Source organism: Zootoca vivipara, chromosome 10 (genome assembly GCF_965207765.1).
Source record: "Zootoca vivipara chromosome 10, rZooViv2.hap1.1, whole genome shotgun sequence".
In the NCBI taxonomy this organism is placed as follows: domain Eukaryota; kingdom Metazoa; phylum Chordata; class Lepidosauria; order Squamata; family Lacertidae; genus Zootoca; species Zootoca vivipara.
In genome coordinates this window covers 14,237,206-14,257,987 of record NC_142593.1, presented here as the reverse complement: position 1 = coordinate 14,257,987, position 20,782 = coordinate 14,237,206, and the positions used below count along the sequence as shown (strand labels likewise).

General features: G+C 40.5%; 1 protein-coding gene across 1 annotated transcript in view; it reads left to right on the top strand.

The window, feature by feature from the left end:
• Positions 1-20,782, top strand: part of MEGF10 (multiple EGF like domains 10) — a 112,972-nt gene that overhangs the window by 19,278 nt on the left and 72,912 nt on the right. Inside the window, exons 2-5 of the mRNA XM_035099947.3 lie at positions 9,042-9,175; positions 11,340-11,441; positions 12,840-12,940; positions 20,130-20,222. Coding sequence (XP_034955838.2) covers positions 9,060-9,175; positions 11,340-11,441; positions 12,840-12,940; positions 20,130-20,222 — 412 coding nt within the window. The 5' untranslated portion in view covers positions 9,042-9,059. The remainder of the gene's footprint in view (positions 1-9,041; positions 9,176-11,339; positions 11,442-12,839; positions 12,941-20,129; positions 20,223-20,782) is intronic.

Sequence of the window (20,782 nt, the reverse complement as noted above, 5' to 3'; positions counted from 1 at the left end):
GCCAATTTACATATTTTAATAGGATGATTTATCTTGGAAAAAATATTAATTACAACAAAAAGTCTTTGATTGTTAGGGTTTCTAAGGCAATGCCTTTGTTGGATCCTTTTAATGATGAAGCAGGCTGTCTCTAAAGCAGATTCTGTTCACATTAAAGGAAATGAATATGAGAGTTTAATGACATGGGGCATCTTTTTTCTTTTTTTAAAGTAGCATTAAGAAAAGTTAGATTGATATGAATAACAATTGAGAACTTTGATATCAAATTGGCATGAAAATATCAAAGTGTTTTCTGTGCATAATGTATAGGTTTGTTTACCACTATTAAACTAGTGTATATAGCATTATTTTCAATTTCAAATGCCAAATATCAGATGCTGTTTTTCATTCATTCACCGGTTCCTCATTGTGCCCTAGAGTTCCAGTCATGTATGTAGCCTTCTTGCAAATATCCAAAGGAATGTACAGCAGGGCAGAGCATGCTGCAGTGATGACATATCCCTGTTCTGTATACTTTTATTGAATTTGTAGGCTCTGGATCATGAAATGTGTCCGGTGCGCCTCTTTCTTCCATGGCTTTCTGTAGTAGATCATGCAAGGAAAAAATGGTCTGGCTATACCCTTTGAGAATATGTGGAGTCTATTTTGAATTTTTTAATAAAAGCACAAGGTATGCTATCTCTGAGGAGGATGAACTCTGTTCTGTTAAAAGAACTGTTTGGGGAAATCCCTAGGTCAAAGCTTTCCAAACACTGTGCCGTGACACATTAGTCAGTGTGTTGTGCGAATGCTCCCCATGCTCCTCCCAGAGGTGGAAAAGAGTTAGCTTAACCCCCAGTTTGCTAGTAAAACTGAATTACTGAAATGATGCGTGTCTAAAAAGTGTGTCACCAACATGAAAAGTTTGGAAAGCTCTGTCCTAGGTGAATTCATCAAACCAATTTTAATGTGAAACTGATGTAAAACATAGTCCAAAAAAAAATTCTGAAAAGCTCAGACTTTTTTATTGATAGGTTTGTTTTGTTTCTGCGAGCAGTAATTAACTTTTAGCTCTTTCATCAAATGTTTATTGCAGGTCTCTAATGTTATATATATGGGGACCCAGGTGGCGCTGTGGGTTAAACCACAGAGTCTAGGGCTTGCTGATCAGAAGGTCGGCGGTTCGAATCCCTGCAACGGGGTGAGCTCTCGTTGCTCGGTCCCAGCTCCTGCCAACCTAGCAGTTCGAAAGCATGTCAAAGTGCAAGTAGATAAATAGGTACCGCTATGGCGGGAAGGTAAACGGCGTTTCCGTGCGCTGTTCTGGTTCACCAGGAGCAGCTTTGTCATGTTGGCCACATGACCAGGAAGCTGTCTGCGGACAAATGCCGGCTCCCATGGCCTATAGTGCGAGATGAGCGCCGCAACCCCAGAGTCGGACACGACTGGACCAGATGGTCAGGGGGCCCTTTACCTTTTAATGTTATATATAGCCTAAATTTCCTAAAGTTGCTAATACTTTTAACATAACTTCTTTGGGAATGCCTAGAAACAGAAGGATTAGTCTTTGTTTCTTTTCTGATATAGTACCTGTTTTTGTTTATGTGCACCACAATCTTCTATGATTTGTGGCCAGCATTTTTTCAAAAAAACAAGATACTATTGCATTTATAAATAATATTGCTCTACGGCTCTTCAAGTATACTGTTACTTTAAAACTATTTTTGAGCTCTCTTTTCTATATATTCATAGATCAGTTAGTTTGCATTTTTTCAAAATACAGTTTTGACATTTGGTGCCTTAGCCTTCATTCTATGCCCTTAAAATACACTTCGTTATATAAACTTTATCTAATGCTTAAGGTATATTTTCCTTTATTTGAGATTGTCTGTAAAGACCTAATGCTGGTTATGGCAGTCCTCCATACCCAATGAGTTAATTATTTGCCCTGCAAATTTATATTCTACTTTATGTGCCATGAGCCTGATTATAAGGTATGTGACAGAATGCGAAAATATATGCCTGTGTGAAAATGATTTCCTAGTGCACTGTTCCTACTGTATTTAATGCCTGTTATCTATTAACACTGCAACCGGAATCAATAAAAGCAATCAAGTTTATTCATAGCCAGAAGTTAACATGAGACTAATCACTGCTGACAAGATTGGGTCAGATACAAGTTTTTATAAGGTCGGCATTGGTTGCTTTAATGTTTCTGTCTGTCAACAAAAGGTAACATTTTGGTTTTTATATCCAAAGTCCCACACTGCTGCCTTTTTGTTGTTGTTTACTGTCTAAGAATGCATTATGAGCAGAGATTGTGTACAACAAAAGCCATACTGAGGTTTCAATACCTGTGGGACCAGAATGTATGAAAGATTTAGCAATAATCATTGGACTGGTCCTGTCCTATAGACGCTGAGCATTTTGTGACCTCACTGCCTGCTGCTGCGCGTTCTGAACCACTCTGTAGTACATTTGCACATGCTTAGAGCTCCTGCCATGGGGTTGAAAATGCTGTTTGGTGGGGTGTGTATGTACAATAATGTGGGGTGCTGGTTGTGCCTCTGGATGCTGATGCATGTCCTAGGGATGCTGGTGGCGCTGTGGTCTAAACCAGCGTTTCTCAACCGCTGTTCCGCGGCACACTAGTGTGCCGCGAGACGCTGGCTGGTGTGCCGCGACGTGCGGCGACGAGAAGGGCGATTTGCATTGTCACGTGCCTGGCGGCCGCCAATAAACAACACTGACCCGCCGGAAAGGAAACCGGCCGGGTCACGACGCGGGGCGAGCACAGCTTTCAACAGCCACCACCACGGGAGGGTGGTTTTAGACAAACTTAAAGAAGCTGGCTGGATGAGCTCAACCTGAAACTTGCTGAGCAAAGGATTGTGCTGGCAGAGAAATCAGCGGCTTGTGAAGCCTTATTACAGGAGATTGCAACCAACACAGCAATTGGCAAGTGTTTCTTACAGTCATAATTATATAGTCAATATAGGGCGGCACAGAATTAAAATTTTTAACTTTTTTAATGGTGGTGTGCCTCGTGATTTTTTTCATGGAACAAGTGTGCCTTGGCCCAAAAAAGGTTGAGAAACACTGGTCTAAACCACTTAGCCTCTTGGGCTTGCCAATCAGAAGGTTGGAGGTTTGAATCCTCGCAACAGGGTGAGCTCTCATTGCTCTGTTCCAGCTCCTGCCAACCTAGCAGTTCAAAAGCACGCCAGTGCAAGTAGATAAATAGGTACCGCTGTGGCGGGAAGGTAAACGGCATTTCCGTGTTCTCTGGTTTCCATCACGGTGCCCCGTTGCACCAGAAGTGATTTAGTCATGCTGGCCACATGACCCAGAAAGCTGTCTGTGGACGAACGCCAGCTTCCTCGGCCTGAAAGCGGGATGAGTGTCACAACCCCATAGTCACCTTTGACTGGACCTAACCATCCAGGGATCCTTTACCTTTTTTTGCCGCTACCTGTGTGTCCTAGGCATGTTTCCTGTCTTTGCATTTTTTACCTTAGTTGGAAGGATACCTGTGCAAGTACATAGTACATAGAGTTCTCTACAGCAAGTGTGGGCAACATTTTTCAGCCCCAAAGGCAACATTCTCTGGAGGGTAACCTTCCAAGGGCCACTTTTCAGTGAGGAATGTGGGCGAGGCAGAAGCAAAGGTGGGCAAAGAAATGGATGTGACTCCTGCATTTGTACAGTATGCCATATTGCAGAGGGCCTTCTCGGTAGTGGCGCCCACCCTGTGGAATGCCCTCCCACCAGAGGTCAAAGAGAATAACAATTACCAGACCTTTAGAAGGCATCTCAAGGCAGCCCTGTTTAGGGAAGCTTTTAATGTTTGATGGATTTCTGTATTTTAATATTTTGTTGGAAGCCGCATAGAGTGGCTGGGGGAACCCGGCCAGATGGGCGGGGTATAAATTATTATTATTATTATTATTATTATTATTATTATTATTATTATTATACAAAAGTCAGAGGGGTTTATAGACATGCTTTGACATGATCCCTCTCATCTAGGCAAGCAGGTTAGAGTGATTATCACAGTTCAAGGACTCATTCCAGCCAGGCAAAAGGACCCATGAAGAATGTGGCTTGGGGAGAGGGCACATAAACTGGAGGGCCAGAGGGAGAACCCTGGAAGGCCATTTGTGGTTCATGGGCTCAAGGTTCTCCACCATGAGGGTGAGAACGCTGACCTTGATCTTCATCCCTGTGGAGGGAGTCCTGTGTGTGCATATATCATGTGTTTGTGTAGTCTTGCTTTGGACTTGCATAGCCACCCCTCCTTGGGACTGATACTGTGTTGGTGCTGACCTTTAAAGCTCTAAACAGCTTCAGCCCTGTACCTGAAGGAATGCCTCCACCTCCATCGTTCAGGCCAGACACTGTGGTCCAGCTCTGTAGGCCTTCTGGTGGTTCCCTCATTGTGAGAAGTGAAGTTACAGGGAACCAGGCAGAGGGTCTTCTTAGTAGTGGCACCCTGCCTGTGGAATGCCCTCCTTTCCGATGTCAAGGAGATAAATAACTACATAACTTTTAGAAGACATCTGAAGGCAGCCCTGTATCAGGAAGTTTTTTTTATGTTTGATGTCTCACTGTGTTTTTATATTTTGTTGTTAAGTCACCCAGAGTGCCTAGGGCAACCCAGTCAGATGGGTGGGCTATTATTATTAATTATTATTATTATTAAACAGGGAACATGATGCCAGCTTGTGTGTGGCAGAAAGGGAGCAGGGCTAGTCCACATATTGTTGCTTTCCCTTTCTTGTATTTAGTACCGGTGGTTATTGCATAGCAAGCAGCCAAATATTCTGATGTGAAAGCTGTTTACTGTTCCACTATACTTATTGCACAAAAAGAAAGCTGTACGAAGAAAATCTTATGCCATTTCACACAGTTCTAGCTGTGAGGTGCCTTCCATATATTGTGGGACTACAACTTGCATCAGCCATCGCCAGCCTAGCCAAAAGCCAGGGATGACAGATGTTGTAGTACAACAACATCTGGAGGGTGCCGGTTGACTACCTCTGTTCTAGTGGGTCTGTAATAGCCCACCCTAAACCCATTGTTGTTTTCCCCCAAACCAGTTTAGTGCTGTTCATTTTGTGGGCTGCTCTGTGAGTAGAATAATCACCATTCTAAGAGGATGAAAACTTTAAACCTGCTATTCTTGCAGCTGTCATATGATGTGCAGCTGTTTAGATGATAGCTGGGCTCTGTGGATCATGGAAACACACTCCCATTTATAAAGTCCTTTAGCACACTACTGGGATTTCAGCTTCTCCAAAGTGCTTTTGAGAACAGAGCACCATTTCAATATATGATTAGCAAAGAAAATATTAAAATTACGCTTAAAAAGGTATATATGTGATCACAAAGGTAGATTGGTATGTGAATAAATTGTCATTGCTAATTAATTTTTTTGGGGAGGGGGATTCTTATTTTGAATGAAATCTGGAGTGGTCAGCCCAAAAAAGTTTTTACTGTCCTATAATTTCCTTTCCCAATGAAAATATGTGGTGTTTCTTTAACTGTATGGTTTATTTTCCAGGGATACTAATGGAAAATCTAAACCAGTAATTCCATTGCTTTTCTGACATTGGGTGGATCCAGATAGCTGCCACATGCCAGACTAAGACGCCCTCAGGTGTCTGCCAAATCCCATGGGTTCCTGTCCACAGTTAGGACAATGGTGGACTTTAACTAGTGTTTACAAATCCACTTCAAGTTCTTGATTGCACTTTTGTTTGAAGCTAACCATGGTTAATGTTAACAATGGTGCAAATGCAATGTTTTTTTTCAAAAAAACCGAATTTCAAAAAATGCAAACTCACATTTAAGAGGGAGGGAAAGAGTGTGAAAGCCCACAGTTCACTCACAATATCTCAATCCTGCTTATGGGACTGGACATGTTAGATCTGCACTAGGTTTTATTCAACTCCAAGAGAACTAGGAAATCTCTCAGTGAAAGGGATTAGCAAGCGTTTGCCAAGCTAGTATCCTTGAATGAAAACCATCCCCTAACCATTACCTTTTTGTTGATTATTATGCAAGAGTGTGCCATCTCATTTCAGATTCTGTCCTCTTTCATGCAACTATCTACTACTGCCAGATTTTATTTAAAAAAATTTTTTGACTACTGCAACTATTTCTCATAATCTCAAACTGCTATCTTTCTACCAGTTATAGTGTTATAGTGGGATAGCCAGTCTGTCAGTAGTTTGTCTCTAAGTTTTACTCATAGTAGACTCATTGAAATTAATGGACCCAAGTGACACATCTATTAATTTTCAATAGGTCTACTCTGAGTAGGACTAACATTGGATTCTACCCAATACCTTTTATAAGGTAAAAGTGAAGGACCCCTGGATGGTTAAGTCCAGTCGGATTCGACTATGAGGTGCGATGCTCGTCTCCGCTTTCAGGCTGAGGGAGCTGGCGTTTGTCCGCAGACTTTTCCAGGTCATGTGGCCCGCATGACTAAACCACTTCTGGTGCAATGGAACACTGATGGAAGGTAGAGCACACAGTAATGCCATTTCCCTTCCCACTGCAGCAATACCTATTTATCTATTTGTGCTGGTATGCTTTCTAACTGCTAGGTTGGCAGGAGCTCAGACAGAGCTCCCAAGAAGTATCAGCATTTACCTTAACATGTCATCTCTACTGTGACACTCACTCACTGGGTATCTTTTTAAAAATGTTCTTTATAAACAACATAACTGATATATGAAACTTTCAACCCCATTATAGTTTGTGTTGTCAGTGTTCATGTAGTTATGAGGAATCCTTGAGACCTTTATATTAATGTATCATTTAGAAATGTATTTCTGCATACTGTAGATAGAGTTAAATTTTCTACATTTTTTTGCTAATATAAACACTTTAGCAATGCTAATCAGTTGTACTGATTTTCTGTTTTGATTTTCCTTAATAATTAAGCAAAAGAACTAGGATGCAATCAAGTTGTACACTAGGGGGTTCATGCAAATAATTGAGTCTTCTTTTTTACATTAATCTTTTTTGTTAGAGGCATTCAGTAGGAAATTTATTGACATTTTAAGAAAAGGAAATACAATTTACCTGCACAATCTGCTTTAATAAGGGAAATCACTGCTTCGTTGGAAATTAAACTGCAAGTGCACAACTTTTCATTCTTGGTTAATATAGCTCATTGACTACCACAGTGTTAATGCTTCTTAAGGAGCTTTCAAATCTTGACATGCATAGAACAAAGGGCTTGTGTAGCTGAGAAGTGCAGAAACCCATGAATGCAACTTAGCTCAGCCCAGTCTTATGCTGGTTTTTCCTCAACTGTGCTCTGATAACGGAAGCAAATCTAGAATGGATATTGCTGCTCACAGGGTATTTGTAGCTCAATGGCAGAATGTTTGCTTTGAATGCAGAAGATACCCGATTCAGTACCTGGCATCTCTAGATAGGAATGTTGTGTGTCTAAAATCCTAGAGAGCTGCTGTTATTCAGTGTGACAATACTGAGCTAGATGGACCAGTGGTGTGGCTTGTTATAAGGTGGCTTTCTATGTTCCTAGGCAGCAGTCTTGCTTGCTGTGGCTACACTGGTGTCTTGTGCAATAAACATATACCAGTAAACTTCTAAGAGCAGAGTCACATCTCATGCACAAGCAAATATTTGCCAGTGGTCTATGGCCTGTTGGAAACAAATGCATCTTAAAGGCCATTCACTGTCATTCTTTTAGTACCTCTTCCCCTACTCTGCCAAGAGCTGTGTTAATCATCTATGAGTTCTGTTGATTATGTCCCTAGAAGCAGAATTAGAGCAGTGAAGGAAGCCCATTTATAAATAGTCAGTGGAAAGTTGATTGAGGCTGCAGTCCTGTACTTACAGACCCTCCAAGTGTCCCTATTTTCCAGGGACATCCCTGAATTCAGAGAAGCTGTCCTGGTTTCTGATTTGATCCCAGAATGCCCCGCTTTTCCTTAGGATGTCCCTAATTTCATTGGAGAAATGTTGCAGGATATGGACCCTTGAGCCATCTAAAGGCAGCTCTGTATAGGGACGTTTTTTAATGTTTTATTATGTTTTTATATATATTGGAAGCCTCCCAGAGTGGCTGGGGCAACCCAGTCAGATGGGCCAGATATAAATAGTAAATTTTTCTTCAGATAAATGTTGGAGGGTATGTACTTAAACAGCTCAGGACCGCAATACCTCAAGGACCACCTGTCTCCATATGAACCTACCTGGACCCTGAGAACATCTTCTGAGGCCCTTCTTTGTGTGCCTTCTCCACAAGAAGTCCAGAGGGTAGCAATGTATCTTTTCTGCAGTGGTTCTCCATTTGTGGAATGCTCTCCCCAGGGAGAATCTGCTGGCGTCTTCATTATACCCCTTTAGGTGCCAGGCGAAAACGTTCCTCTTTAACCAGGCCTTTGGCTGATTGACATCCAATGCCCTTTTAAAATGTGTTGTGGAAGGGGGGGAAATTGGGTTGTTTTTGTTTTTGTTTTTGTTATGTATTTTGTGTTTTTATAGTATGATTTTATGTTGTGAACTGCCCTGAGACCTGTGGGTATAGGACAGTATACAAATTAAATTAAATTAATTATTAATTATTAATAATAATTAGTATACTCACTAGCTAGTGAGTATACTAATAATTAGTATACTCACTAGCACCACTTAACTCAGTGGGACCTACTTTTGAGTAGGCATGCTATGACTGCACTGCATATTAAATAAACAAAAGTGACCCGTGTGGTCTAGTTTGTTGCATCCGAGAACTGCATCGTAGAACATCCCCTACCTTGCTGAAGAAGATATTAAAATGCAATTCTCAACTCCTTCATGTCACTGGCAGTATGAGTTCCCCCCCACTTATACAATGATACACCTGTGCCAAGTTTATTGTGCCTCCCACCATTCAGACACCAATTCTTATTTTCATATATCCACTCCTATAGTCCCATTTGAAACAGGTTGCTTCATCCTCCATCAATGCAAGGTTGGACTTGGTTGTAACAAGTACCTAACAGTAATATTAGCAATTGTTTTCTCTTTTCACACAGGGCTATTCTGTGAAAAAGATGGTTCTTTATTTGGACTGGTTTGTTCACTTCCCTCTCATACTTTTGTACCACTGGGTAACCACAACTTCATCCCTAAATCTTGAGGATCCAAATGTCTGTAGCCACTGGGAGAGGTAACATTTAAGAGCTATTTTGCTAGTAGTTTATGTCCATGTTTATGTTTATTTAAAGTGCATACTGTATGTATGAAAACAGATCTGTGTGCTGTATATCCCAAAGCAGCTATGTAGAAAAAAGGCATCACTGAGCCATACACACACGCATATATTCTACTTTAAAATATATCCATGCCTGGAATAGGAAATAGAAACCATTACAGTGGTACCTCGGGTTACAAACGCTTCGAGTTAACAAACACTTTGGGTTACTACCTAGAAGTAGTACCTCGGGTTGATAACTTTGCCCCAGGATGAGAACGGAAATCGCACGGTGGCGGTGTGGCGACAGCAGCAGGAGGCCGCATTAGCGAAAGCAAGCCTTTTAGACTAAGAACGATTTCGGGTTAAGAACGGACCTCCGGAACGAATTAAGTTTGTAACCCGAGGTACCACTCTATAAATACCAGACACACTATAAATGGATACCTTTAATCCAATTAACTCTGTGGGAGAATGTGCATATTCAAATTAGCCCTATTGGAAGCCATCCAGGTGTAATTATGAAGCTTTTAAAATCTACCTTAAAACTTGTTGGTTTAATTATTTTCATATGGGAGGAAAATACAGCTATAATTTCAGTGCAGTGTGTCCTCCACTGGCAGCTCTGAGCATACAAAGGGATGTGTGCGCAGAGAGCTCTGTCTCCTTTGCTTAAATGAATGAAGGAATTACATATACAGGAGGAGCACAGCATATCCACTGGAGTTCTCATGCATACAAAGAGTTGAAGGAGTGGGTGAACATTTAGCACCATACCAAGCTTGCAAAAGTAAATTCAGAAGCTGTTTTTACTCATTTTGGAGCCTTTAATTTCTTGTGTCTTTGCATGTAAACATCTGAAGCATTGATTGCATGTTGTTGGATCCAGCGTTAGTTGTGCTTAGAGTAGACCTACTGAAATCAATGGGATTTAAGTTTGCCTAAACATAAGCCTCATAGATTTCAAAAGGTCTTCTCTAAGCTTAACAAAGTCCGAATCTAGCCCCTAAAACTAGTAGAGACCATCTTTTTTTTAAAGGTTTGACTGGTGATTATTTCTAAATATAGTATTCTTTCATTCTTCTTCCAATATTCAGGGGTGTGGCAAGAGGGAAGAACATATAAACCACCATCTGGAAAGTTACCATACCACTAGCAGTTGCACTGGAATAGATGGTAGTCAACAAATTAGTTGTTGCTGTTTGAATCTTTGGCAATCTTATAGGATAATTCCAACTAAATTGCTAACGTAGGGGAAAAGAATGAGATACTAGCCTCTAAGTGAATTACGAATGAGCAGAACACCAGGCTTATGTAGCACACCGGTGTGTACAGTCCTATGAAACTCACTGGGACTTATTTTATAGTAAGTTAGCATAGGAGCATGAGACACCTTAGTGAAATTACACTTTTTTCTTTGGCAACGATAAACAGAAACAGCTGGCCTGTGTAATTCATGTAGGTACTGTCCAAGGAACTTTTATAGTTACTGTATTTTGACTTTTCAAATATATTTTTGAGGGGTATTTATTCGTATTTTTTTAAAAAAAAACAAGTTTATTCATATGAGCTTCACATACTGAAACTGCTATAGATTTGGAATCAAGGAAGCTGGATTTCAGTTCTTACATATTCAAATCTAAGTGGTGAGATTGCAGAAAAGCATTCTGGTTCACAATCCATTTCTAACATTTGCTTTGTTGACCTCCTTTATCTGTTGGGACACTTCTGAATACAAATGGTAGAAGGTGGAAGAAAACATTGCCTTAAAAAGTGGAAAACTCCTTTAGTAGATGCTGGCTGAAAACAGGCACTTTCTGGGCTGCGACAAAACATTAGATGAATATTCGCACTCAGGTCTGCACCAAAGAAAAAAGTTTGCTGCTCATCCTCATAGTTTACAATACTTTTCTGCAATCAAAGATGTAACTATAGTAAGCAGATAGTATTTGATGTAGAACAACTTAAAGACTAATTGATTAGTTTTGTCTGAAACATGGTGAGTGTTCACTCGCACAGATAATATCTCTGAAATGTTGGTGAACCTATATATTTGTTTCCCTTATAATTATACTTTATTTCACTTAACAATCTTTCTAGTAGAGTACATACTTAATGTTTTTGTTTTGTTTCTGTGCAGCTATTCTGTTACAGTCCAAGAATCCTATCCACACCCTTTTGATCAAATTTACTACACCAGCTGCACAGACATTCTGAACTGGTTTAAATGCACACGGCACAGGTGATTTGCTTATAAACAATAAACTGTGTTCTTATATTGCTTTGCTAGAATAATCCGTAGGTGATTAATGATTGTTTCATGTTAAAAAAAGTCTAGAAAAATTTATATCAAGCACAAATGAGATCATATGCGTGCAACCATAGTTTGCATTCCGGCATGTGTGTGCTTCTGGGTACAGTATAAGTTATCTACAGTAAGACTATGAGGTAGATAATCCTCTCAAGTGCTCACTGTATTTTACAAAGGATTATTGGGCTGTGGAAGATTGTGTGAGGCACTAGTGTGAAAATATGTTCACTTTCTTTAGAGAATTACAGAGAGACTTGTAATGTTGATGCAGTGGCTTATTCAATTTTTACTATCTGAAAATAGAAATCGATCAAGAAGTTCTGTAGCATGCCTGCCATATATTTTGATGGATCTTGTTATACAGGATATAACCAGAGGGTGGTCATTTTTTAATGCTTCTTGAACAGTGGAGAAATGAGGCCACTCCAGATTTTATGCTTGTAGTGATGGTGCCATGAGCCACTGCAGTAATATATGCTGTGATTCTGGCATGGGTTTTTCTCATGGTGGCCCCAGTTCCCTGGAATTCTCACCTCATTTTCTGCCAAGCCTCCCCAAATTACTGTATTTTATATCTGTTCTTAATAATGATAGGATTAATAGTTTTTATTTCTTTCTCTACACCACTCAGGTATTCCTTGAATGTAGAGCAGTTGCTAAATTCTGAAATATATACAGTAAATTCCTCTTTGAGTGCAGCTTAATGAAATCAGTGGGTATAAGTGCACAAATTCTGCTCTGCTGGATCTTGACACTCAAATCTATCCCCCTAAAGGGTAGTGAATATGGTGCTCTCCAGATGATGTTGGATTGCAGCTCTCATCACCCTAAACCAGGCATCCTCAAACTTCGGCCCTCCAGATGTTTTTGGACTACAATTCCCGTCATCCCTGACCACTGGTCCTGTTAGCTAGGGATCATGGGAGTTGTAGGCCAAAACATCTGGAGGGCCGCAGTTTGGGGATGCCTGCCCTAAACCATTGGCCACGATGATGGAGGCTTGTGAGAGATTGAGTCCAACAACATCTGGAGGGTATTGACTACCTCTGGGATAGATTGGCTATTTCTGATCAATCCAGTTTCCCACATATGAAGGATGCATTGCTGGCTTGAGTTCTAATAATTATTCAGCTTGTTTATGTTTATATCTGAAAGTCTTAAAATATTTTGTGAAATAGTTGAACAGTCCAATATAGAAGTAGTGGGAGGAATACTTAATTAACAAAGGAAAATGAGGGTTGATTTATAGGTCAGCAATATCCCTAATTATCCATAGTTGGTTGTATTCAAGTACTTGTTAACAAATTTTGCTTTCATGTGTTTTAATAGAATCAGTTACCGTACTGCCTATAGGCATGGAGAAAAAACTATGTACAGGCGGAAATCTCAGTGTTGCCCTGGATTTTATGAAAGCAGAGAAATGTGTATCCGTAAGTAAACTGATTTTTGCTACTATCACATTAGAATTTGCTTAAGTAATCAAGATTTCAGTTCTATACCTGCAACTCTTGGAGAAGTGTATTAGTGTTTCCCGTTTGCATCTGATCTCTGAGAACAGGAGTCCAAATGACCATTGCCTCAAATGCTTCTTTAAAGAAATGTTGTGAGGCTGGTTTACTGATTTGCTGATGAGTATCTTGACATCCGCTGTGGGGCAATTGAAGGGAAAGCACACAGTAGCTGATGGGAGGCAAGGGTAGAGTCAGGGGCTATCTTCATTTGGCACTGTGCAAGTGAGAAGTTGCTGACTGTCTATCTGTAGCATTGACTGCTGACACTAACAGAGGCTCTTAGTCAGTTAGCAGTTAGCAGTTTGTTTCCAAGCCCAATTCAATACATTAGTGTTCAAAGTCCTTAAACAACATTTATATGGAGGGTGGGGAAACACCGTCTTCCCAATATATACTCTTAGGGTACAGATCAGCAGAGGGAGGTAAAAAAGGTAAAGGACCCCTGGATGGTTAGGTTCGGTCAAAGGTGACTATGGGGTGCGGTGCTCATCTCGCTTTCAGGCTGAGGGAGCAGGCTGAGGGAGCCGGCGTTGGTCCACAGACAGCTTTCTGGGTCATATGGCCAGCATGACTGAACCACCTCTGGCGCAACGGGACACTGTGACAGAAACCAGAGTGCATGGAAACACTTTTTTCCTTCCTGTCGCAGTGGTACCTATCTTATCTACTTGCACTGGCATGCATTCGAACTGCTAGGTTGGCAGGAGCTGGGACAGAGCAACGGGAGCTCACCCCGTTGCAGGAATTCGAACTGCCAACCTTCTGATCAGCAAGCCTGAGAGGCTCAGTGGTTTAGACCACAGCGCCACCTGCGTCCCATCTTGAGGGAACCATCTTAGTAGCTCCGCTGTTCTAATAAGTTCAGTGTTTGTGTGGCCTGGGAGAGTGCATTTTCTGTGGCAGCTACTAGATAGTGGAATTCCCTTTCCACATAGGTATGCCTGGCACCTTCATTGTAAAGTTTCCATTGTATGTTAAACACGTACCATTTTGCCCTGGCATTCAATACCTGAGATACTTCTTCAGGACCCACCCTATTACTATGATTATAATTTGTTTTAAACTGTTTTTAAAATTTCAAATTGTTGAACCTGCCTTGGGACTGTAGGATAAAGGGCAGTTAGAAATCAAATAGATAGTAGTCACAGTACTGATATTTGTGTGGTTCTGCTAAATGCCCTCAGCCTCCATCATTGCTTTCCAATTGTTTCTTGTAAATGACATTCTTCCCCCTTCTCACTTTATTGCCTTACAAGGGCAGCTGGCAGTTCCAAATATTTATTTTTCAAATGATTCCAGTAATGGCCAGATAATAAGAAGTGGGCTTTCAGTGGTTGCACATTAACATCTGGTAAGCAGGTTGACCTCTGTCTTGGCAGAATATTATATATCTTTCACACAAATAACCTTTTCAGGCAGCCTTTTCCATGTCTGAGAGCACCATTGCACACAAAGTAATGTGATTTGCATGTTTGGAGTTGCCTCTAACATGTAAGAGAAAATGAAGCTCCTGTGTGAACACTGATGGAGCTTTGGAGACAGAAGTGTTTTGTTGTGAAAATTTTCTATTTTTCATGTCCAATATCTTCTTTGGTTTAAGGGCTAATGTAGTGTATCATTGCAGTACAGGCACTAATATCTGAAAAGAATATTAACTTTGCAGAGCTGAAAAGAATGTGTTAATTAGGGATTCAATTACAACTGCTAATACCTAATAGAATTCAGATAAAATGTATTGTTTGGATTATATACTGGATGACAGCAGTTGTTTGTCCTCAGGTAGCAAAGGAAGTATCATAGAGCACTTAATCGTCAGTGCTTCCCATCTTTGAAAGTTATTCTAGAATTCATTTAGTTTGGTATACTTTTTTTTTTAAAGCTAGTGATCATATAAATGTTCAGTTCTAAAGAGGCTTGCTACCAGTTAAGTCTATATAGGATTGTAGCCTTAGTGTGTATTTAACTACAACATTTTTTTTTAAAAAAAGTTCTCAGCACATAGTCAGTGTTGGTGCTGACCTTTAAAGCCCTAAATGGCCTTGGTCCAGTATACCTGAAGGAGCGTCTCCACCCCCATCGTTCTGCCCGGACACTGAGTTCCAGCGCTGAGGGTCTTCTGGCGGTTCCCTCCCTGCGAGAAGCCAAGTTACAAGGAACCAGGCAGAGGGCCTTCTCAGTAGTGGTGCCCGCCCTGTGGAACGCCCTCCTATCAGATGTCAAAGAGAAAAACAACTACCAGATTTTTAGAAGACACCTGAAGGCAGCCCTGTTTAGGGAGGCTTTTAATGTTTAATAGATTATTGTATTTTATTTTTCTGTTGGAAGCCGCCCAGAGTGGCTGGGGAAACCCAGACAGATGGGCGGGGTATAAATAAATTATTATTATTATTATCATTATTATCATTATTATTATTGAGATTCTTAAGTGAAAACAGAAAAGGAGACAGAAAAACAGGTCTAACATTATTGTGTTGGAGTTATCAGTGTGCTTTCATATAGCTGTAGGATCATTTCTTTATGGAGCCCAAAAAGCATGGTGCCTGATGGAGCAACACCAATTTGTTACTGCTACATTAATCCAAACTTCAGTCCATAGTAGACTTTCCTGTGCAGGTGTCTTAGGGACTTGTTCGTCTGTTTGCCTTCACTTCAACAAGAAGATTTGATAGTAATCGAAAAGGCTGTATTTTAATTCACCCTCTCTGAATTTCTTTTCCGTGTAAGTGCCAATGCTGATGGATGCATAACTCTTCGAACGACAGCTCCAGTTGGCAGTTGTAAGTTCCTGTCTAGCATCTCTGGTGCCAGGATTAGAAGAGCCACTGATTATTTCTTCAGCTGTCAGTCAGCCAGGAAGATCCTTGTGTGCAAGATTAAAAGTGGACAGTGGCTTTCTCAGGCAAAGGGGAACAAAAATGTGGTCTCTTCCTGCAGAGGAAGGGATGGAGATGAATGTCTGAGATTCCATGAACATTGGCCTTGAGAGTGACATGACAATAAAGGGATTATTCTCAAGGTCCATCCTCCCTGATGCTTCCATCCGCTTGCCATTTCAAAAAATAAAACAAAACTCACTTTATTTCCTGGGTGCACATGGAACTTTTGTTGCTGGCTTCTGACTTCTCTTTCTGTCCTATTCTCTGAGATGGACTGAGATGACTCCGAATGTTGTCATCTCAGTGCACATACTTGATTTGGATAATGAGCTTCCCTGGGGAATAAACTTTCTCCAGCTGTAGGTGTCCATGTGCACTGATAGTAGCAAAAGAAGCAGAAAACATCTAGAATGAACACATAGATAACATTCATTATTTGTTTCCTTTTTTCTAGTGCCAACTTTTCGTGTTGGTCTTGTAAATAAAAACAGAGTGGTTTATGTTTTCACTGGTAATAGCTGGCATTGAAGAAAATTGCAACTTCTTGTGGATGTTTTAAATGATTATAGTTACATGTGCATGCACACGAAAGCTCATACCAGTGACAAAACTAGTTGGTCTCTAAGGTGTTACTGGATGGAATTTTTTTTATTTTGTTTTAAATGATTATATTTGGCTCAAATATCCTTTCAACTAGAAACTAACCAAAGGGTGACTAGTTGAAGCCACTGTCCTACTACTGTTGCCCTTTATTCTTCTTATACAGTGGTACCTTGCATTCTCAAACTTAATCCATTCCAGAAGTCTGTTCTAAAACCAAAGCGTTCCAAATCCAAGGCGCACTGTCCCATAGAAAGTAATGCAAAACGGGTTAATCAGTTCCAGAATTTTAAAAACAACCCCTAAAACAGCAATTTAACATGAATTTTACTATCTAACAAGACCATTGATCCATAAAATGAAAGCAATAACCAATGTGCTGTACTATAAAAAATAAGACAGTATTAGATGTTGTAGATGATTAAAATTAATTTTTTTTCTTACCTGCACTGATGATAGTCTTTGTTTGGATGGGGGGTGGGGAGCTTTTATGCATTTCCACAGTCACACAATCAATCAATCAATCAGTAGCTGAACTAGGTTCCACACAGCCACAAAAACAAATTAACCGAAAAAGCCTCAAAAACGCAAAATAAATAGCAAAAACAAAAGCGCCAAATTTAATCCGTTCCAGAAGTCCGTTAGACTTCCAAATGTTCAAAAACCAAGGCGCAGCTTCTGATTGGTGCAGGCGCCCCGGAAGCAACAGCCAACAGCTGTATTGGACGTTCAACTTCTGAAAAACATTTGAAAACCAGAACACTTCCGGGTTTTCAGAGTTTGGGAACCAGGGCGTTTGAAAACCAAGGCATTTGAGTACTGAGGTACCACTGTAATTCACTCAGTGTTCTATAGGAGATACCAGTTCCACACTTTCCCCCTCTCATACAGGCCCCCTTAAGTAGGCAATAGGTTAGGATTTTGGTTTTCTGTTCAAATGACAAACTAACCAGCATAACCCAGTAGTATCATCAAAGCAGAAACATGCTGTCTATAAAAATGCAAGTCTAAAGTCATTGTTACCTGCGGAAGAAACTCTAATCTGCAATTAAATTTATTTCTGCACATTTTTAGCATTAAAGAGTTGATATTATTGACATGATCTCTTTTGAGAAGGAAATGCCTAGTAACATCTGTATCTGACAGATATTTATAGGTGGACGGGCTTTAGAGCACTATACCAACGATCTCAGGTTCTATCCCCAATGTCTTTGGGGAATGCACAAATTGCAGAATGCACAAATTGCAGAATGCACAAATTGCAGAATGCACAAAAAATATACATTTCCTACACAAGACTTTTTATTCCTAGCTATGCTAACGCTATTCAATAGCAGCAGTAGAAACCTCTGCCTGAGTTATTGCCCAACACTAGATAATTTTTCAATAGATTGACAAAAATGATCCGACGCAGAAAAAGGCAGATTCTGGTTTCCGGTCAAGAGTCGCAATAATAATGTTTGTAACTTTGTTTTGTGCCTAGCAGTAATTTTCCAGTCACCTCGTTATTACAGGCAATTAGATAACGCAGGTCAGGCTAGCCTCCTCATGCTGCAGCTCCTTGTATTCCTAATAGACAAGTCGACTTTTAAGACTGCAGTCCTCTAACCACACACCTGGGAGCAAGCCCCACTGAATGTATTAAAATTTACTTTTGGGTAATTGTGCAGCATTGCATTGTAAGTTACACTAGGCTTTGTACTTCAACATTTTCCTGCATCTGGTCTTAAAAGTTTCCTGGCAAGCCATGATACAAACACATCCCCTTATACCTTCCTAACATCTTTGAACTCAGTCCAAACGTAAATATTCTTACAGCTGCTTCTAGTGTGTGACATATCTCCCTTGCAGCTGCGTTATTTTTTTTAAAAAACGTTTCCTAGCATATGAAGACCAAAATTTAATCTTGTTTAATAAAAACTCTTCAGTATGCAATAGCCTTACAAGCATGCTTAATATGCAGATGCGCACCATTTTACAAAAAAAGTCATGGAATGCTATGGTAGGAAGGGACAGCAGGGGAGAGGGGATAATGACCCAGGAAAAAGGGAGGACAGAGGGTTGTATCTACTGTTCCTCACATATTTTGTCCAAAGTTCATTTCAGTTTTTAGGTACTTGTGGACACGGGTGGTGCTGTGGGTTAAACCACTGTGCTGCTTGTGTCTGCCGATCGAAAGGTCGGCAGTTCGAATCCCCGTGATGGGGTGAGCTCCCGTTGTTCGTTCCCAGCTCCTACCAACCTAGCAGTTGGAAAGCAGGCAGTGCAAGTAGATAAATACCGGTAGGTACCGCTCCAGCGGGAAGGTAAATGGCGTTTCCATGCACTGCTCTGGTTTCGCCAGAAGCAGCTTAGTCATGCTGGCCACATGACCTGGAAAAACTGTCTGCAGAAGCGGACAAATGCCAGCTCCCTCGGCCTGTAAAGCAAGATGAGCGCCCCAACCCCAGAGTCGTTCACGACTGGACTTACTTGTCAGGGGTCCCCTTACCTTTACCTGTTCAGTGGATAATTGCCCTTTTAACACCTTATACAGGGTAAAGTGTTGAGAGTAGGGGCTCTACCCCTTAGATCTGTTTGTTATTTTTGGACTGCATTGTGATTTTAGAACCAGGGATTAATTGTAGAGACCCTTAGTAAGGATGTTCAAGAGAGACAAGTGTTAGGGTAAATGTTGAACACACCTGCCCTGTAGGAAAATCTGATAGCAGTCAATGCCACCCTTTTCATTCTTTATACCACTGGAATCTTCGTTTTCAATGTTGTAAGAGAAGCTGTTGTATATATATTTTCTCTTCTCTTGCTTTTACCTCTGAATGCAGTAGCCACAGGCTATCATACTCACTGATGATCATGACTGCAAAAATATGAGACTTACTGGTATATCAAAATTAAGAAAAGACCAATAAATGGTTGGCAAATAAATGGTGTGTATCAGTTGCGTATGTAACAAAGAGAGAGAGAGAGATAAAACAAGAAAGCAGGAACAGAAGGGGTGGGTAATTATGATGCAGCTTAATCACCTCTCCACGGAGAAGATGAATGCCTCTAGAGATGGCAGGGGGGCTTCCCTGTGGCAGAGGCCTGAACGGATAAAAGCTCAGAAATGGGACATTGTGGGAGCAAGGGGCCAGAGGGCATGGATCTGTGGAATTAGAAGCCATGTGGATCACCCAATGGAGCTGGCACAGCAAAGATGGACAAAAAAACTGTCCTTATTTTTCATGCCCACTGGCAGAAGTCAGATGTGGGGGAGACTCCCCAGTTCTTGTCTCCGCTGACCTGCTTATGATTGCTCTATAAAGCACCTTTCATGAACACAATTGGTGATTTAGAGTCACTAAAGGAGAAGAGCTACTTTTTTCCTAACTGGATAGATATATGAAGTTGAAGTAGCCATGGTGAAAGCCCTTCCAAAATATTGAAACTAGAGAGGACAGTCTAAGGGTATTAAACACTCAGTAAATGTGGGGAAGTTATTAAAAACTTTAAGTATGCTAAATAAGTCTTTGTTTTTTTAGGAGAAACTGGAGACAGTATAAAACAGCTGGATTATGGAAAGTAGAGGGTTAAAAAAAATATCAATATTTTTATTCTTTCTTTCTTTGATAATTTCCCTCTTTCTCTGACAGCTCACTGTGCTGATAAATGTATCCATGGTCGCTGTATTGCTCCGAACACCTGTCAATGTGAGCCTGGCTGGGGTGGACCCAACTGTTCCAGTGGTAAGTCTACATCTGCTGCTGTCTGTCTGGGGCTCTGTCTGTTCTGCTAACCGTCTTTGCATGGAGATTTTTAAAATCTTGTGCCAGGGATCCCCAGTGCCTGTCTGAAAAGTTAGCTCTGATTTACATGAAGGTATAGGATCTCTGTGTGTATGATTGTTTCTCTGTCTTCTCTTTATTAAATTAGGAAGTGCCAAATGTCAGCAGATAAAACTCTACATTAATTTGTTTCCTGGCACACAGGATGTGGCTTTTAGCACTTGAACAGATGATATGAAAAGCTGCTATTGCAACAAAATAGCTTGAACAACCATACCTTTTCAAACAATTAATAATTCAGGAAAATATGGTTTCATATTTAGAAGCCAAAAGAGAGAACGATGCAGGGGGGAAATTATCCACAATTCAAATATTTTCAAAATCATTGTGTGTAGTATTTTATTACAACTGATGGACAAATAGAGTTTGGGACGTTAAGAATAAAAACAAACATATTTTGGGGAAAATCCATCAATTATTAAAAATGACACAAAGACTACACAGTAAAATGGGCCCAAAAT